Source organism: Hermetia illucens, chromosome 4 (genome assembly GCF_905115235.1).
Source record: "Hermetia illucens chromosome 4, iHerIll2.2.curated.20191125, whole genome shotgun sequence".
Lineage (NCBI taxonomy): Eukaryota > Metazoa > Arthropoda > Insecta > Diptera > Stratiomyidae > Hermetia > Hermetia illucens.
In genome coordinates this window covers 20,839,060-20,859,355 of record NC_051852.1, presented here as the reverse complement: position 1 = coordinate 20,859,355, position 20,296 = coordinate 20,839,060, and the positions used below count along the sequence as shown (strand labels likewise).

The 20,296-nt window shown below is 42.3% G+C and overlaps 1 protein-coding gene across 6 annotated transcripts in view; it reads right to left on the bottom strand.

Moving 5' to 3' along the window:
• The window catches only part of LOC119654449 (optomotor-blind protein), a 425,188-nt gene that overhangs the window by 219,808 nt on the left and 185,084 nt on the right, over positions 1-20,296 (bottom strand). For 5 of the 6 annotated variants that reach the window (XM_038059857.1, XM_038059853.1, XM_038059856.1 and 2 more), the window contains 2 exons: positions 11,811-11,924; positions 4,548-4,701 (listed from right to left, as the gene is read on the bottom strand). In XM_038059857.1, coding sequence (XP_037915785.1) covers positions 4,548-4,701; positions 11,811-11,924 — 268 coding nt within the window. Of the gene's footprint in view, positions 1-4,538; positions 4,702-11,810; positions 11,925-20,296 lie in introns of all 6 variants that reach the window. The other variant, XM_038059855.1, reaches the window with a different exon arrangement.

The following is a 20,296-nucleotide window of genomic DNA, read 5'->3' as shown; positions in this document are numbered from 1 at the left end:
ACGGAAATTATTCACTATTCCTCGCTGTTTGGTCATTTTATATATCTTCAGCTTATTGTAAATCTGCACAACAACTGCTCTGGACGAAACCGTCCGCTTTTCCTTTTTTCTGTACTTGGGTTGCTATGCCCTAAACGAGGGGCCCGTGGACCAAAAAACGAGGAAGTAAGTTGCACTCCATTTTGTCCTGTCCAACATTAAGTGGATGTCGACTTAGGATCTCTCATATCCTAAACAAAATACTTGCGTCTATTTTGCTTGAGGCTCAACAATTGCCACGGATAAAATTTTAATAAATCAAGAGGTCCAGAAGGCTGCCAAACAACTACCGTATTTCGAGCAATTCTGACTTATTGTATATGGCGCCCAACGTGGGCCATCCCCTCCAGCAACTAGAATCTTAAAGAAGTCCAGAATGACATTATGGATCTGGAACATAGTTTGGCTAGACTTACTATTGTGGAGCCCCGCTTCTGAAAGTTTTTTTCTAGTGATTCCAAGCACAAAGAGTAGACAGCTATTGTCATCAAGGACTAACACATGTAATCAACAGGAAAAGTCATCAAGCCGATTTTCTGGAACTTGAAAATAAGTTACTCATGAGGTTTTCTTCCTTTTTCCACACACTTCGTAGTATCTTTTCTTTGAATACAGCAGAACGTACATATCTCCAAAGGATAAAACGATGAATTAGGGAAATCATCCTTTATTATGTCAATTCAAGACCCCGTAACGCCCTTACGCACCCGTCAAAAATTCAAAGAGCTGCACTCAACAAAACCTGAACCTTTGGCTTCCAATACCAACATCCCTCTATGCGCAAAAAATTAGAAGAAAGTAAGTTTCACGTCATTCGGAAGGACCCTCTGCCAGACTCCGTTAAAAGGGTGGAAAAGGCTCTGGCTGAATGCAAGTCTATTATTAAGAAAGCAGCTGAATTGAGAATGCCTAACCCATCTTGACCCAGAGTTAAATGCCTCCCCAAAATAGATAAAGAAGATAACGAGGTCAAAGAGATAGTATCAGCAATTCACCGACCCAAAATCTCTTGAAAGAAGTCAAAAGGTTGGGCCTAAAAATAGGAAAACGAGCAGTGGGAAGTCATTGCCCGACTCAACGAGGCCGGGGGATACAAACTGATAAAAGTGCTGTTTCCAAGCGTACCAATGAAGGAAGTCATTCACTTGTTTGAGAAATGGATCACGACATACGGAAACTTGTCCAAATGAAGGAAGAAGGCGAAATTGTAAAATAAATTGGCCTTCACGTGCATAAGTGAATCCTATTTCACATTTTATAAAACAACTTTTGGGGCAGCAATGGGCAACCCCCCCTCACTACTGCTATGCGAGGTATTTATGGAGAACCTGGAGAATGAACTCGTGGAAGTTGGGGCGCTCTCGAGATTCTGGATCAGATACGTGGAGGGAAAAAAAGAGAAGAAGCAGGAACAATTCTCGAGAAACTCAGCCGGACACACAGGAACATCGATTGCACCATGGAGATCGAAAAGGAAAGCGATATATCGTTCCTAGACTTAAAAATAATCCATGAAAGAGGGGATTTTGAATTCGACATCTACAAGAAACTGAGCCAGACACAAAGAACCATCCAATACACCACGATTTCCACCATGAGATGACGGCATACAATTTTATGATTCACAGAATGGTCACAACACCGCTCAATGAGGAGAGAAGAAATGAACTACATCCTGGAAACAGCCAAGAAAAACGGATACAACAGGAACCTCATCGAAAATCGGATCAAAAAGAAACAAGAGTGTTGAAATTCTTCCAGGAGGTGAACACAGAACCTAAGCAAGAACCTACTGGGGCAGAACATCGAAAGGCATCTACATAAACGCGGATCTCAACCATCAGACGATACCTTTTTATGACCTGGTTAGAATCAGTCAAGGACAAAAAAGAGTGTACGGAAAAAAGCGGCATTCATAAGATTTCCAGCCCAGACTGCGACAAGATTTACGTGGGGTAAACAAAACGGCTAGTCCACTCCAGGGTGTTAGAACACCCTAAAGGGGGCCGAATCCGCTAAAAAATAAGAATAGCCCACACATAAGGTCCGCGGTTGACAGACATATAACCGAGCAGGGGCACCATTTGTCTTTGGACAACGTCAATATTTTGAAAGAAGTGAATAACGTTAGGAGACTAGATTCCTACGAAAGCCTCCAGACCTCTAAAATTCCCCTCCGAAGATAAGCTAAACACGGACAACACGTTCAACAATTTTTCAACCTTGGTGGAACTTTTAGGAAGGACTAGGAGTATATTCTTCTCCTCTCTCTTAATTAAAATATTATAATCACAGGAATTGCTATAAAAACCCAAATTGTGAAGGAAGTTTTTTAGAAAATAAAACACTGAAGCTGTCCCCAAAATGCGTATTTGTATAGATTAGATACTTTTAGCCAATAAAAAGAGAAAATATCTTCCAAGGCAATCTTTCACTATGTAACTGTCACCTGCTTGGTTTGTCTGAAAATAGGTCAGGCAATTATAATTTGAGGGAGGTTCGTGTCGGCCTCCAATTAATGGACTGTACTAATTAGGAAGAAGATACGTATTTTAGGGTATAGACCCCTATTCTGTCCACTTTTGGCAAAAACTCTGTTTACCTTTTTATTTTTGAAACTGTAAAACTAACACCTAATTGGAGAAAAACTAGTTGATACCTTTAATTTGATTCCATATTCGGTGGAAGAAAGATATTGCACCTTTCTTTTGCATGTATGAAGTCTCCTCCCCCATTCAGCTCACAAGAGCAGCATATCATTCGCCGCAAGGGAAGGGATTCATACTCCCGACGTCCCCTCCAAATTTTAGGTGAACAGGTATAACAGTTTCTGAGAAAAGTGCATGTGACAGACAGACAGACAATGGACGGATTTCGATGAGGTCTGGTGAGGTAGGGAAGAAGCCTCTGAGCACTTAGACCGTGGGGATTCATTGTACCCGAAAAAATGAGGCCTTATTCTCCACAAAGCCTTCAAAAAGGCAGAATGGCAAAGTTTTGACAATAAAATTGTCAAACAACGCTGTTAAGAATCACAGTGGCCTTTTGGACCTAAATTTACTTAAAAACTTGAAGGACTGGGTTATCTCCGGTGAAATAAATATAGGATCAATTTTTCAGTTAGTGGGACTAATTTGTCCTCCATCATTTTTGAGTTGAAGATACTTGAAGGACAGTACTGGGTCTTGAATTATGAGCCGCCAATTTCGGCTAATAAGGACTCAAAAGTGGCGTCCGTTTGAAACACTGTTGCAACGACTTCTAATTATATGTTTAAGTACCAAGAGTAAGCTGAACACTTATTATGGTTTGTCTCCAAATTTAACTCAGTCACGATTCTTATTTATAACTTCCAAATGATATCACCTGCCTACATTAAAAACCATCAAAAATCCCCCGAATTCATCCATCATAACATTTCGGTGCTTCATCAAAGCATCAAATTTCCATTATTTATGTTTCAACTAAGTCCACATATTAGCCACTTTCTTTTCGGCTCCCGCTTCTGTTGACATCTTAAATGGTGTTGATTTAGGTGGTCAAATATTGCTTCCAAAAAACTACTTTACAGAAGCATCTACAGACAATTCAATCTACGAATCTACAAGCATACCCAATACCATGGATAATCTCATCGAAAAGGAGAGGGTGTTGCACACCACACTTTTCAGCAAACAACTCAACTCTACAGTTAAGGAGATTTTTTGGTCTTTAACCTGTTTGAGAATCTGAATATTTGCATCTGGGATCAAAGATACAGACATTTTGGTGACGCGTTTTTCCTTTTTTGGGGGATTGGAAGAAAAAAAAACTTATGAGATGTTTGTCAATAGAATTATTAACATCTTTCCGAAGAGATTTAGTGTTGAAGGCGCGCTTAAGAGCCTTAGTCATGGTCTACTACTTACAGTAGTCGATGAAGTGATATTTAGCAAATATTAACCAAATTTAGAAGGAGACGTAAGTGATAAACCGATTATTTGACCTCAGTGGGGAAATAAGAGGAGTTTCTAGGCAATTTATATGATTTTAAAATATGAGGTAATACCTATCTATGTATGTTTAATTGGATACGAGACTACTACCAGTTTGAGAGTGAAAGGAATCATCAGCAATCATTATCAGATAATCTCATGGTATCTAATCATTATCAGATAACACCTTACCCTCGATAGAAATTTCTGTAATACATAAATATCTCTTAGAAGCTACAACGATTTATTTATATCTAGCAAAACAAAAGGATACAAAAACTGAGAAAAGATACTGACTACAGATTTCAATCGAAACTATATAATTCCGTATCTGAAGTTTGCAGAAATATTTTTTACCATTTTATTAGATCAAAATGGTTACTTTCTTATCCTAGTTCATGGAATTTAAATTAATTTAAAAAGAATCTTCAATATTCGCTACAGCTAATCTCTCCCTTATTTAATGAATTGAAAACGTAAATATGTATAAAAAAAATAAAATAAAGAGTCATAGATAAAACGTACAATACTTACAAATCCATGCTTATCGCTTATGTTATTTGTTAACTTCAGCTTATGAAATGATACGACTTTTTGCATCCATTGCTCCCCCGTCGAGGGTGAATCGGGATGTATATACATTCGTTTTGGCATCTCAGGATCGGCTTTGCCCGCAACCATCCACCGACTGAAAATTTAAAAATTAATTTATTTAATTAAGTTAATAACAAATTTCAACTGAAAATACTAAAGAAATTCGGGGATTTTATGATTTATTAAGGAACGGCTTTGGCGAGCTTGAAGGACATCTGACTATGGGAGAGAAATGATCCTTGCGGAGCTGAAGAAATCACACATTCATTGGGAAATGCCTTGAGTACTATTGGAACTCTTGCTGTACAGCATGCAGATGTATTTTCTACGTTAAAAGATTCGCTTCTGTCCTTTCGGAATGACTGGCAACTCGTCATTCATCTTGTGGTGCATTTGGCGGAAGTGCCAAAGGAAGATGGAGTCACAGCAAGCAAATAAATTCCTCCTTGTGCGTCACACACAATGATTACCAAAGAACGCGGCATAACAAAAGGGATTTTTTGTCCTTTCTGATACCGCCATAGGAATAGGGAACTATTTGCAGCGAGGGGTGTGGGGGGTCATCATGCTATGCTTAACTAAACAGAATTGGTAATTATTTGTGAGGCAACATGTAGTCAGTTTGGTCGACCAGGGCTTTGGGAAGGGTATCTGTTAGCTTCAGAATGGCGGCACAGCCGTTTCATTGTCTTACCAGAACATATGGCATTACCGACTGACGTCATTGGCTCACCACCCAGAGGCCAAACTGAATACGAAACCAGGTAATTCAGACGTTGATGAAGTCCTCTCATTAAACCAGATCTCTCTGTTGAAGAGCATAGGTTAAGGAGAATCACCAGAAGTTCTAATGGAGTTAGAATATGTTGAAAAAGAATATAGATATCTAAGTAAGCTTCAAGGATGTTATAAGGAAGAACAAGCAGACGCTGTACTAGCAAAGTTGTTATGAGCACGGATAGTACACAGCAGTCACATCAGTTGACCGTGAATAGTATTATAGTATGAGCTCCATCTCAGCCATAAGGATAGGATAGGACTCAGTTATTGGCTGAACGGTTTTAATAGAACATCTTTCTATAGACCCGCCCACGAACTAAGGACAGCAACGTTCCACTACTGAAATTACAAATGACCCTCCTGAGTTAGCCGGTGCACCCCTATGCTAACCGTTGGTATTGAAAAAGGAGTTTCGAGAAAACACGGTACTATTTAACACAACTTTTTAACTGGTCTCGAGCCGAGCCCTTAGTTCAAACTGATACTTCGTTGTGTCCCAAGAAAGATATTAGCACAAAGGTAGTGAATTCTACACTAGGATGTTACGTGGCACAGCATAGTCTTTTAAGTTTTCCTCCTTTATCCCCAAAAAAGTGGTAAAGTGGGAAGAAACAATAGGCTAATGCTTTGACGTAGATAGAGTTGTTTTTTGGGGTATATTTGCAACTCCCAGACTGATCGATTTTCAACGCAAAATAGGTTATGTTTGTTGATCGACAAGGATCTCTAAAAGGTTGTCAATACTGAATCAATGAACATTGAATGAACTGTCCTCTGATTTACCCTGGCAACATTTTTAGAATTGGTAAACCATCTACAACAATAGATGAAGCCCTGGGGAAGGAGAAACCAAAATTGCTGATTACTTATATTAGTTACAGGTTAAAGGAACCAGAAGGTATTACATTAGTTGTTGATTCCACTATAAATCGAAAATGTTTTCCGGGAACGCCCATCGTTTTCATTTTCTAGACAACATCATACCTTTAGCCATCATGGGTTCTATTCGGACCGGTAAGGGAAAGGTACAACTGACACTCCTCTGAGCTCCGCTTAGCTATCTTTTTATCATCATCATCATCAATGGCGCAACAACCGGTATCCGGTCTAGGCCTGCCTTAATAAGGAACTCCAGACATCCCGGTTTTGCGTAGAGGTCCACCTATTCGATATCCCTAAAAGCTGTCTGGCGTCCTGGCCTACGCCATCGCTCCATCTTAGGCAGGGTCTGCCTCGTCTTCTTTTTCTACCATAGATATTGCCCTTATAGACTTTCCGGGTGGGATCATCCTCATCCATACGGATTAAGTGACCCGCCCACCGTAACCTATTGAGCCGGATTTTATAGACAACCGGACGGTCATGGTATCGCTCATAGATTTCGTCATTGTGTAGGCTACGGAATCGTCCATCCTCATGTAGGGGGCCAAAAATTCTTCGGAGGATTCTTCTCTCGAACGCGGCCAAGAGTTCGCAATTTTTCTTGCTAAGAACCCAAGTTTCCGAGGAATACATGAGGACTGGCAAGATCATAGTCTTGTACAGTAAGAGCTTTGACCCTATGGTTAGACGTTTCGAGCGGAACAGTCTTTATAAGCTGAAATAGGCTCTGTTGGCTGACAACAACCGTGCGCGGATTTCCTCATCGTAGTTGTTATCGGTTGTGATTTTCGACCCTAGATAGGAGAAATTGTCAACGGTCTCAAAGTTGTATTCTCCTATCCTTATTCTCCTTCGTGTTTGTGTTTCACCAGTGCGGTTTGATGTTGTTGGTTGATTCGTCTTCGGTGCTGACGTTGCCACCATATATTTTGTCTTGCCTTCATTAATGTGCAGCCCAAGATCTCGCGCCGCCTGCTCGATCTGGATGAAGGCAGTTTGTACGTCTCGGGTGGTTCTTCCCATGATGTTGATATCGTCAGCATAGGCCAGTAGTTGGGTGGACTTGAAGAGGATCGTACCTCTTGCATTCACCTCAGCATCACGGATCACTTTCTCGAGGGCCAGGTTAAAGAGGACGCATGATAGCGCATCCCCTTGTTGTAGACCGTTGTCGATGTCGAATGGTCTTGAGAGTGATCCTGCTGCTTTTATCTGGCCTCGCACATTGGTCAGGGTCAGCCTAGTCAGTCTTATTAATTTCATCGGGATACCGAATTCTCCCATGGCCGTGTAAAGTTTTACCCTGGCTATGCTATCATAGGCGGCTTTAAAGTCGATGAACAGATGGTGCAACTGTTGTCCATATTCCAACAGTTTTTCCATCGCCTGCCGCAGAGAGAAAATCTGATCTGTTGCTGATTTGCCTGGAGTGAAGCCTCTTTGGTATGGGCCAATGATGTTCTGGGCGTATGGGGCTATCCGGCCTAGCAAGATAGTGGAGAATATCTTATAGGTGGTACTCAGCAACGTGATACCTCTATAATTGCTGCACTGTGTGATATCTCCCTTTTTATGTATGAGACAGATAATGCCTCGTTGCCAATCGTCAGGCATTGATTCGCTGTCCCATACCTTGAGCACAAGTTGATGAACCACTTGGTGTAACTGGTCGCCTCCATATTTAACCAATTCGGCTGTAATTCCATCGGCTCCTGGCGACTTATGATTTGTTAGCCGATGAATTGCACGGACTGTTTCTCCTAAACTTGGTGGTGGCAGTATTTGTCCGTCGTCTTCAGTTGGCGGGACCTCCAACTCGCCGATGTTCTGGTTGTTCAGTAGCTCATCAAAGTACTCACCACATCACTCTAATATGCCCATTCTGTCGGAAATCAGATTTCCCTCTTTGTCTCGGCAGGATGAGCATCGAGGTGTATAAGGCTTCATCCTGCTGACTTGTTGGTAAAACTTCCGCGCCTGGTGCGGTTGCTCCCTGTACTTTTCTAGTTCACAGACTTGTTGGTTCTCCCAGGCTTCCTTTTTCCGTGTGTGAAGTCGCTTCTCCGCTCGACGGAGTTCGTAATAAGTCTCTGCGCGTGCCCGCGTTCTTTGAGAATGCAACATTACTCGGTATGCGGCATTCTTCCGTTCCGTTTCTAGCTTACATTCATCGTCAAACCAGCCGTTCCGACTCCTTTCACGGCTGGGGCCAAGTATATTTGTGGCCGTATCCATGATAACGTTCTTCAGGTGGTTGTGAAGATCATTAGTTGATGCTTCATCTCCAGGTCCTCTGTTGACTGCGGTTATTGCGGCATCCATTTCCCTCTTATAGGTGAGCTATCTTTTTATGGAGGCCAAAAAGTGGTGCTATTGTGATGGCTCTATTTGCTGTGACTAGATTCAAAATAGGATATCTTGGGCAGATGGTATGGGACGACCATCGTCGGAAGGTCACGGAGGTAGCACCTTCGTTGATATGGCTGTGCTATTTCCGATTATAATATTGGAGAACTTAAGTTTTTGATGAACTTTATAACTTAATTTATGTTTACAAAATGGAAATCAGTCATTTCCAGTTTAGGATTCCCTCAAAACATCATATTGGTACTAAGGATAGTCAATGTCAGCATCAAGAGGAATTAGGACTATCGGCGTCGCATCATCATCAACGACGCAACAACAGGAACTTGAGACATGCCGATTTTGCGTCGAGGTCCACCAATTTGATATCCCTGCAAGCGTAAAGGGAATAACGGAAAAGTATCTAACGAAAATTTGTAACGCTGAATACGACTGCCGAGATAAGAGCAAGGGGAGCACAATCCAGTGGACTTGGATTTTCAGACCATTCATGAAGGGTAGCAGCTCTCCTAGTCTAGAACTAGAGATCTGTTTTAGATCCTCAAAGAATGGTTTCTTTGGGTTCGGAGCCTGGTTCTAGCTAGAGTTGAAGACCATCGTAATTTTGTACGCGTTTGTACACGTCTGGCCCAAAAGCTAAGCAGCGGCTTCTAATTCTGTTCCTGACAATCACCAATGGCACGCAGACGGTGCCCGCCCACAGACTGCTAAGAACAGAGCCCCACCTGGTCAGTCCGCCAAATCGCTCGTTCCCCTTTATGCTCCTATGATCCAGGACATAGAAGAAGGTATGCCACTCTGACTGTCCAATGTCTTCCAGTACTGCCCCACTAGCCTAGAGGATGTCGTCACTGAATACAAAGTCTTAATGGCCGCTTGGCTATCAGTCAAAATGGCTATATTATGCTTGGGGCTTGGATCATGCCCCAGTCATCGACAGGCTTCCATTATCGCCCATACCTCCGTCTGGAATACATTGGCAAATTCTATGAGACCATACAACTCGGCTAACTTCATAGACCATCTCTGATCCGTCGGTGAAAAATACTGTGTGATCACATTGTAAAAGGTCACCGGTCGTCCACTCTTCCCTGGTGGGAAAGTCCACATCAAAATTCCTTGTGAAGCTTGGCTTGCCTGTCGCGTAGTCCATTAGGAATGTCCATAACTTCTGGGGTACTTCGTCTAGGACGTTACTATAACCGTCGCTTCGCTATCGAAAATTCGGATTTAGGTATACATGCAACACAGCACAACGTATTTAATGTAGAGGTTAGGAGAATATTGAGGACATCTGCTGTGCAGGACTACAGAGCACCAATATTGTACATTTTGCTAGGTCCTGCCACCACACAATAGATCCGTACGCTAGGATGTGGCGACCCACAGCTGTGTACATGCAGAGAACCATACACGACCGAAGACCCGATTTATTTGTTTATTTAAGGAAGAGTGCAATTAATTTCTAACTACATATTGTCCTCAGAAAAAGGAGCAAATCAGTGGATTAACTTACGCTTAAAACTAAGGAAGGAGATAGAATGAAAGGACTCGCGTTGAAAGACCAGGAACCGGAAGGTTAAGTACATCATTATACACGACATTCCACAGTAGTGGGCCCAGTACAGAGCCCTGTGGGACACCCGCGGAGACAACGCACTTCTTGCGTCCATCATCGGTATTATACCAGAGTGTTTGCTCATGCAAGTAGCTGTTGATAACAGCCGCAAGGTAGGTGGGAACATCAATCGTCGCCACAGACTTTCGTATAAGGTTCCAATTGGCCGAATTGAATGCATTCCTCACATCCAAGGTCACCACCACACAATATTTGCTGGTACAACCCCTTCCGTGAATTGCATTTTCGGCCAAGCCAGTAACCATTTTGATGGCATCAATGGTTGATCAGGTTTTATGGAACCCATACTGCCTATCTGAAAGGCTTCCTTGGCTCTCGACGACTATTATAAATAGCCCGCTTAACATTTTCCCCATAGTATCTAGAAGACATATGGGTCTATAGGAGGACGGTTCGCCTGGAGGTTTGGAGCCTTAGGTAGCAGTACCAGCTTCTGCGCTTCCATCGTGCAAGAAAGATACCCTCGGACATACACGTTTCGAACAGCTCCGTGAACATATCCGGTCTACATTTGACGGCAAGTTTGAGGGCCTTATTCGGTATGCCGTTAAGATCCGGGGCTTTGCTGTCGCCTATTCGACTGCAGATCTCCAGTGGCTCGTTCCTGGTGACTAGTGGAATCGACGACACATTTAGGGGGCTCTGAAAGGTGTCAGTGCCTCCCTCTTGCTGGAGAAATAACCCCTGGATTATTTTCAACAAGAGCATAGGGCACGTGATCTGCGGAGATGATCAGCCTCTGAATCGTCCTGTCATGATTTTATAGACGCTACCCCATGGATTTATGTCCGCTTCCAAATAGAGCTCCTTAAAACATTCCTTTTTACTTCCCTGGATGGCAAGCTTGAGGTGCTCGCGAGCTTCCCTATAGGCATGTTCCTTTCGCCCTTGATCGATTCTACCTACTGCCCTCTGAGCCGTTCGTCTGGCTCTGTGGTAAATCGATCCAAGGCTGGGAAGTTCACTTTTTCACGAATAATTGGGTCTTTTAGTGGGGAATCCTGGTCTTCTTTTGCATTTCGGCATCGGGGGTGCCGGTCTCCTGCCTTGTGGCTCCGTCCTTAGTTCAAAGCTGATTGCCTGATGGTCGCTGTACGTGAAGCCCTCGCTAATTTACCAGGATATGTCATGTGCTAACGCAGGGCTGACAAAAGTCAGATCTACAATTGAACCAGTTCCCCCTTTCCGATAAGTGTTTACATCGCCTTCATTGTCCAGAACTACATCCAACTGGGCGAATGCTTCTAATAAGCACCGCCCCCTTGCGTTAGCCTCTTTGTTGCCCCACTCGATATCCCGCGCACTAAAGTCATCGGCTATCACCTTTGGACCTCGTCCCCTTGTGTCGTGAACAAAATCGTCTAACAGGTCTTCAAACTCAGGCAGTGTGCGGCCAAACTATCTGTCTGCAGTCCATATATATAGTCTTGCCAAAAAAAGGCATAAAAGATACCGCCTTATAATTAGGATTATGGAAATTGAAAGATGATTAAGATTAAGAAAATGATTATGAAAGTATACGAATGGTATCAACTTACCTATTATGGAATTTATACCGATAATCATCAGCCGCAACTATATCTAATAACAATATATATTTAGCCTTTGCATCTAGTCCCGACACGCGAAATTTCATTTGAGGAAACATTTGCCTGAAATGAGAAAAATATGAAATTTATTAATTAGATACTTCGTTGATTATAGATATTTTCAGACAAGGCTGAGAATTTTCAAAATCTGATATGCCTAAGTTAGACAAAATAATCAATCCTTAAAAAATGCTTGGTGGTATGACACTATGCGTGATGTGATAAAAAGTAGATTGACCCCAGGAGGCTAATCTTTGCTTCTGTTTCGTCAGTCAGAGACGAAGGCTTCTCTTATTTGAAAAAAAGCTGGAAATTATCAAAAATATTGTACCAAACACAATATATAATAACACCACTATCACCCAGTCCGCTCTGATCGTGCCGCTTTCAATCACGCCCAATTAACAGTGCTCCCAATTTATACAGAAAAGAATAATAAACCCAGTGAAATCTGTTATCACCATTATTATTCTCTGTCCAAATATCGAAAAAATTGTTATGATTTCGGGTGACCATCATTAATCCACATCAGAGAAAACGATAATCTTCACTTAACATTGAAATCCGTCACTTTATCATTGTCGCTTGCCCGATCTCTCATCCAACTGCCTTTTGGCTTCCACTGGATGATTGCATTATTTATAATATTTTCGGTAGTGGCTGCAATTACTACCCAATTCATTAAGCTCATCGTTATTGTTGCTATCACTGCAGACAATTTATGAATTTTCTTTTTAGGAAGAATTATGGAAAAAAAACCCTCCAGCTATCAAGCAGACGAAGAAGTGGCTGCTGATAAACTATCAGCGGCCCTCGATGGCTCTCCTGTGGAACACCAAATTATTTCTCCAAGCCTAATTAGTAATTGTCCTTCGAGGCAATTTTTTCAGTGAAATCTGTCGTCGAAATCAAGTGACAAAACGATTTAAATGCGCCATAAAAATTATCTGTTTAGTGATGATGACCCTTTTAACCCGTGCAGACACTTAGTTGGTTGTTGGCCATACTCAGGGAGTGCTACTTGTACAGGGAAACGTCATGCATGATCATTATAAAATAATTGTCATCAACTGATTATTTTTGTTCATGTTCTCATCCAGATGATCTTACCCTTGTATCTGATAAACAACTGACCTTTCGGGGCTTCTTTGAGTCAGTCAGTGAAGTCGGAGGAAGTGGTGATGATGGCGATTGTTACCCTGTTCTGGTCAGAAGTTGAAATGAAAAGTGAAGATTTCATAATTATGATGGGATCTCAAAACATTTTATAAAAATTTAAACATTTTTTTTTTTGTAGTTTTTTTGGTATGGCAGGGCGGCCTGAAAAGTGTTTTCTTGGAATTACGTTTGGGGAGAAAAAAACTCCTGATAAGAGTTGTTGGAAATTGCTCAGCATCTTAATGTAGAGACTTTAAGTTAATATACTGGATGAATCAAAGTTAAATCTATTTCAGTCGCAATATGATCCTTTGAAAAGTATCTTTGTCTAAGAAGAAAAAGACTATTGTAGTTCCAGTCGTCAAGCGATTAATGGACCCATTTTACTATTCCATCTTTTTTATATAATCGCAAACAACACATCACAGGCTACCTATCTAAGAAGGATGTTCATCCTAGTTCTGGTCAGCAGATTTACTTTGTACAGATCCTCTTCACCTTATGTGGAATATATTTCTCCCTTCTCCCCCTTTCAATGAGACTGTGCTTCAGTGTCCCTAGCATCTAATGCGAGTGATAAGCCAATAGAAGCGTGATAGAACAAAGACGAACACATAGTTCCATGACCAAGCGGGATTCGAACCAATAACAACGAAATGGAGAGGCTGGCGCTCAACCAACTTCACCAAAGCACTATCTCTATCTTATATTCAAATTCATTAAAATTTAGTCATTATCGAATGTTGCGCCCTGCTAGTCATTTAGTCATCAATCGCCCTAAGATACTGTAAGGTAGTATAGCAATCATTTTCTGGGTGTCACTCATATCCGTAGTCGTACAATATTTGACGCAGGAGGGACTAATTAGATTGGACTGTTTCTAACTGATAATGCCTCATTTGACTGGATTTTGACAACAGAGCTAGTCCTCAAGAACCCCAGCAAGTGAAAGCTAGTCGAAATGACCAGAAGATATTCTGGTTGAAACTATACAGATTTAGTTACAAACCCACCCTTACTGGTTTTGCTTCAAAATGACAATCGATTATTTATTCTCCCACCATCTCCAATATTCTTCTTTGGATCGCCTAATATAACAGTCTACTTCGGCTGAGAATCGTTGTAAGTGGCCCCAGTTGGTTGGTTGGCACTTTGACAGTAGTGATACGGGAACTACTTTATCATCAACGGCGCAATAACCAGTATCCGCTCTAGGCCTGCCTTAGTAAGAAACTCCAGACACCTCAGTTTTGCCCCGAGGTCCACCAATTCGATATCCCTAAAAGCTGACCTATGCCATCGTCCAATGTCAGGGAGGGTCTGCATCGTTTTCTGGGGGCGATAAGGAAACTTACGTTTTAATAAGTTGGCACAGATTCTTTTTAGTTTCAGATAAGATAGAAGTGGTCCGCCGACTGTATTTTGATAGGACAATTGGGGAATACCAAAGAGGTTTTCGGACTAGAAAACCAGCTACTGACGATCAAACAACATCGACGTCCATTATTCGTTGGTTTCAAGCAGGGATATGACAGTATTGATTGAAATGTACTGTACAAAATAATGCATATCTTGGGAATTCCAGAACACACAACAGAACAGAGAGTCAGAGTTAACAGTAGCCTGACAGACGCGTTTGACACAAACGTCAGATATAAGTAAGGAAATAGGTTGGCACTCCTACTGACCAATACGGTGCTGGTTGAGCGAAAGTTGTCTGTAGACAGCCACGCTGCTCCTTAAATCCAGCCAAATCGTCAAAATATAAGAATTAGGGAATGCAACTTGGACTTATATACTTAGCTGCACAAATCACGAAAGATGGAAATGGAGTTGAGGAAATGTAATGCTGAATTCAGCTATTTTAAAAGCCACCTGCACACACAGGAAAGCAAAACTGGGAGTATACTGCTACGGATGTAAAATATGGACCTCCACAAAAACTTCCGAAAAACTGGTCAATACCTTCGACAGGAGGGTCCCTGAGAAGAATAATATGAACTAATCACATAGCACGACTAATAGTGAATCACATACCACCACGAGTTTTGTCGAATATTTGACGAGCCTGAAGTCTCCAAAATAATTAAATTTCAGGAGTTGCAGTGTGCTGTCCACGTTCAAAAGAGAGAGAGAGAGAGAAAACAGAACAAAAGGACGACGATCGGTGGGAGAACACTATAATCGGCGGCCAGATTCTGCTGACAAAGACAGCGCATCACTGCTCGGATTTCTAAACTGAAAATTGCAATCGATGGATCCAGATGATTGGAGGAAGGACATCTTAAATAAGCGCTAAATGGGTTGTAGAGCCTCGACGAAAAGTGGTCATTCTGATCAATTAACTTTCAGTATAATTTCTTGGTATATCGATAAGCCTGATAAGGGGAATGGGGAGGGGGATTCTCCTAGGCGCGTAATTTTCTTGGACACCCAGAATACGAATTTCAATGAGAAAAGGGCAAGAGGGCAACGTTTTCAATTTTCAGCCCGAACCCAATTTTTCCGCCTAATGTTCCCCCAGCCCCGGATTCTCTTAGCTTTAGGTCATGCTGCTCTTGGGATGAACGTGAAGCTGCATCTTTTGAATTGCCTCTGCCCTGCATCAAACTGTCACTCGCCTAAAATTATGGTTCTGTGGATCGAAGAAAAAGTAGAAGAAAACTTTTTCCCAAATGGTTCTCTCCGAAACCAAGTGAATGCGGACTTAGCAGCTCCTTAATCCTTATATTAGTCCTTAAATCCTTAAGAGGGCTAACATTCTATAAAAAGTTGCAGAAGGTGTGTTAACTTCTATATGACAAACTTTAATGGAAGATCATGTAGGGAAAAAAGTGCCACAGATATTCTCAATGCAGGGAAAAATAGCCAAGTAGGGAGGACGAAATTGGAATCCTTTATACTTTTAAAAATCCAGCCGAAATTTGAGAAGGAAGACAGGCGAATATGGGCCTGATTTTACATTTAGACAAAATCATTCTGAACATGTTATTTTCCCGTAAGAAAAAGTAGATAGTATTTGGGGCCTGAGGTTACTCAGGGGTACGCAGACACCACAACCATCTGATTGTGCATAAACTCCGGCTCTGCGATAAGCCAATCACCTAATCCGTATGGGTGGGGGTGACCCAACCCGAAAAGTCTATAAGGGGAATATATGTGGTGGAAAAAGAAGACGTGGAAGACCCTGCTTCAGATGGAGCGATGAGGTAGACCAGGACGTCAGGCAGCTGTTAGGGAGATCGAATGGAACTCACCGCAAAACTGGGACCTCTGGAGTTCTGTACCAATGCAACTCTAGACCGGACACCAGTTTCTACTCCATGGATGTCGATATATTAGTCAAAAATCATTAGAACTATCGGAGCGCAATTAAGGTTTGAAGCAGTAGATTTATAAATAATAAATATTAAATGCAGAAATCGTTCAATTTAAGGGTGGGCATGAAGATCCTCGGTGTTTGGCATGAGTACTTACTCTGTAGTCATAATCCCATACTCCTCTTCAAAAATGCATTGATTTGGAGATGACAGTCGGAGTCCAGCTGCGACTGGTTCTGGCTAATATTGAATGCGTGTTCAGCATTCATACCAGTGGATGCCAGGCTTATCTAATACCTCTGCCGAAACTAAGGGGTACGGTATCGGAGTTGTACAGCCCAACTCCACGCAAGGAGTCCCGTTAACAATATGGACACAATCACCATGAAATTCCCACAGGTGGGCCAACTGCAAATAACCGGGAGCATATCCCCCGGGAATTTTCCCGGAACAGAAGCTTTCTGAGGGCCATCCCGATTCCCATGGTCCCCGATAACCTCTGGTAAGGCTTCGTGTAAAAGTCACTTCAGATGGGTTCCATTGCAGACTCGGGCCTGATTGCCCTGGTCCAGCATGTAGCAATGGTACTACCCAAGGATCTTAGGCCAGACCAAGCAATTAGTAATTGCGACTAGTTCTATAGTTTGAAGAGTCCTAGTTAATAGGAGTTTTCAATTTGGCGGTATAGCTTTGAGCTGCATTACTATCTAAAGTATTTGCGTGTAGTTAGGAATGTGTCTTCACATGGGTCGGATATACTTTACAATAAAATGAATCATCACAGTAGCTATGGACTTGTGGATATTGCCTTCAGTCCACCCTCTAACTGGTTGCCTTGGGTCCGGTTGGGTGCAAACAGGACGTGACATTTTTGCTATATAGTCAAAACCTGGAGCTGTTCTATAGTAGCGGTGAAATGCCGTTCGTTGAGCGGATTTGACGCACTTACTGAAAGCATGCTGCAGGGTTATATTAGCCTCTCGATCGTATCGTTCATCTTAATAGACAATACCTAAAGCAATTGCTCTGCAGAGAATAAACGTACTTCCCAATCGACTTAGCTTATCACTCTGATCCGCTTGAAAAATTGACAACACGTTGGGCCTGGGTCCTGCCCGGTGGTAGTCTGACCATGTGGCGTCGCTTTAGAGATTGTATTAAGTTGGCAGGGGACTTAAGTTTCGAAACGAGACTAGTGCCAATCGCCTGCAGTTGTTGAGGCAGGGTTCAGGACTTCCTAGTACACTCTCCTAAAGAATAACATGGAAAAGGGATGTGCAATTAAATTTTGTATGGAACTGAGTACAAAAAGTCGGAGGAACTCGAAATGCTTAGGAAAGCCTACGGTGACGCGGCGATGAACAAGTATAAGGAAAAATGAGGAAGGTCTTCGCAAAAAATGGAGCCGAAAGCCCTGCCAACTGATGGGAGGCCTTCCAATATCTATGCAGGTGTAACTACTACTATTTGAGCAGCCGGGTATTGAGAGTATCATCAGCTGATGGAGGAGTTGTCACTCGATGATTTCAAACCTTCGTCAACACCTGCCTGCATCCTATCATCGGAGGCGATGACATAAAACTATTTCAAACGGAGAACTTGGCTAGTGTAAAGGTTTGGCACCCGGACGTGATGTGATCGGAAAGTGAAAGTCGCAGTGAATAGGTCAAATACTAAGGGGGGGGGCGACAATTTTATTGATGAGTACGCCATGTAGGGAATTCGCTCTCCCAAGATGGTCGAAAAGTGGGTCCCAAGAGCACTTGGCGCAGAACAGTAGAGACGGAGTGCGGGCATCTCAAGAAGTCGTTAGGCGAACTAACCGCAAAAGATGGTGTGTAGGTGTGGTTGACATGCCATATCTCGGTAAGAGGCAAATCGCAAAGAAGAGTTTGGGTTGGAGCTGAGGGACGCTCTTAGTGTCGGGTTTCGTGACCACATTTCAAATCCTGTCCTTGAAAATGCTACCAGAATCAAACCTAAGGAGAACGCTTTTAGTTCCTTCTAAAACTATTCACACGAATTGAATCGGATCCTCAATCCAGACAATCAACATCAACCACTCCACAATCTCTTCAAAAAGCATTTTGTTCCAACGCTAACGTTAACTAATTATCGCAAACATAGTGTTGTAGGCCTTATCAAAATTCTGTGTTTATAATTGAGTGATGAAATTCACCGAATTTAAACTGATGCGAATCGTTTAAAAATTAATTTAACAAATTAGTATTGATAAAGTTTTATGAACAACATGGCGTCAAGTTAGAGAATAAAATACTGATAAGGAAAAAAAGCTAGATTTTTTCCTACAAAGCCATTACGAATGGAGCAATTCGCATTAGAGAACGCCTACTGGTATACGGAGCCTAAAGAAAAGTAGGTTTTATCAGCAAATGAAAGGTGGAGTATTTTACGGGCAATGCCTCTAAGAAACGAGGGTAGTGGAGCAGTTTTTTCTGGTATTTTATATTACGATGAAATAGAACTTAACGCATCTTACCAGTAGGACCACACCCTCCAGATATAGTAGCCAACACGAACGAGAGGGAAGTGGAAAGGGGAGATTCCCCCCGGGCCCGGTCTTTTATCGGGGGCTCGCAGTACAAATGGTACTAGTAGAGAGTGCAAATAAGAGGCCTTGATTCTAAATATTTTCCCAATTTAGCACCCATACAAGAGCGGAAAGAAAACAGGCAAAGGAGGTTAGGCCTGCTTCTACTTAAAGACCCAGCCACATCAAATAAAAAACCTGAAGAAAGGAAAGACATCTATTGACACCTCTCCACCTTAAAGTAAAATCATGAGCGTATTGTAAGCGTATGCTTGAAAAGTAAGGGAGAGGCTAGTAGGGCCTGATGTCACCTCTGGTTCCTAGAATTAATTGATACCCTGTTGGAAAAACTGGAACTTCATAGCAAGCTCTCCCTTGGGACTTGCCTTATCAAAGAAATTTCTATAACGGAGCAAATGACCGGGCATGAAGGAAACCTTCAAAATACCTCTCCTCCAATAGGCTATCATGGTTGACCCCGATCAACCCTCCAGCTGAGAACCAATTTTGTCCAGAATGACTTCGCGTTGGCATCACATGTGTCAGGCGTGAGGTTAATATGGGTAGCTATAGGAAATATGTTTAATAAAAAATTAAGGTAGCTATGGGGCACTTTCAACAAAGTAGTCAGAAGGATTCAATTAGCAAGCGATTAATATATGGGAGGAACTAAGGATCCGAAAAGCAGACGGGAATGTGTATGATACGAAACGTGCTATCTGTGTTCAGTTCCGAAACTGATCTGGTAAAGTTTCAACTGTTGCGGATGAACCTTCCACTATGCTTCTTTACTCCCTGTTTCTCTTTCTTCCCATCCATAAAGCAGCCTCCATCAACGACGCTTTGGTTACCTTTTTTTTGGGGTAGGGTAGGTGAATGCATTTACGCACACAATATTGGACTCCCGGTTCGGTACGTCGTCGGACTACCAACTAAACACCTCCCCATCGTCAGAGAGCTAGCCTGGAACCGTTTGTCACATTACTTCTAGCTAGTCCCTAAACTCTCTCGCCTTGCGGAGCCTTCAAATCAGGGAATTCCTTTCACCAACAGGAGGGGACAGAAGGAATGGAACTGTCACTTCAAGGGACCATCTGGGATCCGGCCCCTTAAGCGGTCGAGCTCTATCATCTTTGCAACGAGAAAGACCCAAACGTAATGGGGAACACGGCTCCACCTGGCAGCACTCCTCAGTATCTCTTCGACAATGTTGTATGGAGAGAGATCCCCTGTGGTTAAATGAGCTGCTGACGAAACCCATCCCACCTTCACAAGAAAAAAAAAGTGTGGTGGGCGTCGTCCACCACTCCATTGCAAAACACGCAATCCAGAGATCGCGCCTCTCCAATCTTGTGCAGGTAAAACTGAAAACTTCCATGCCCGCTTAAAAATTGAGTAAGGAAATA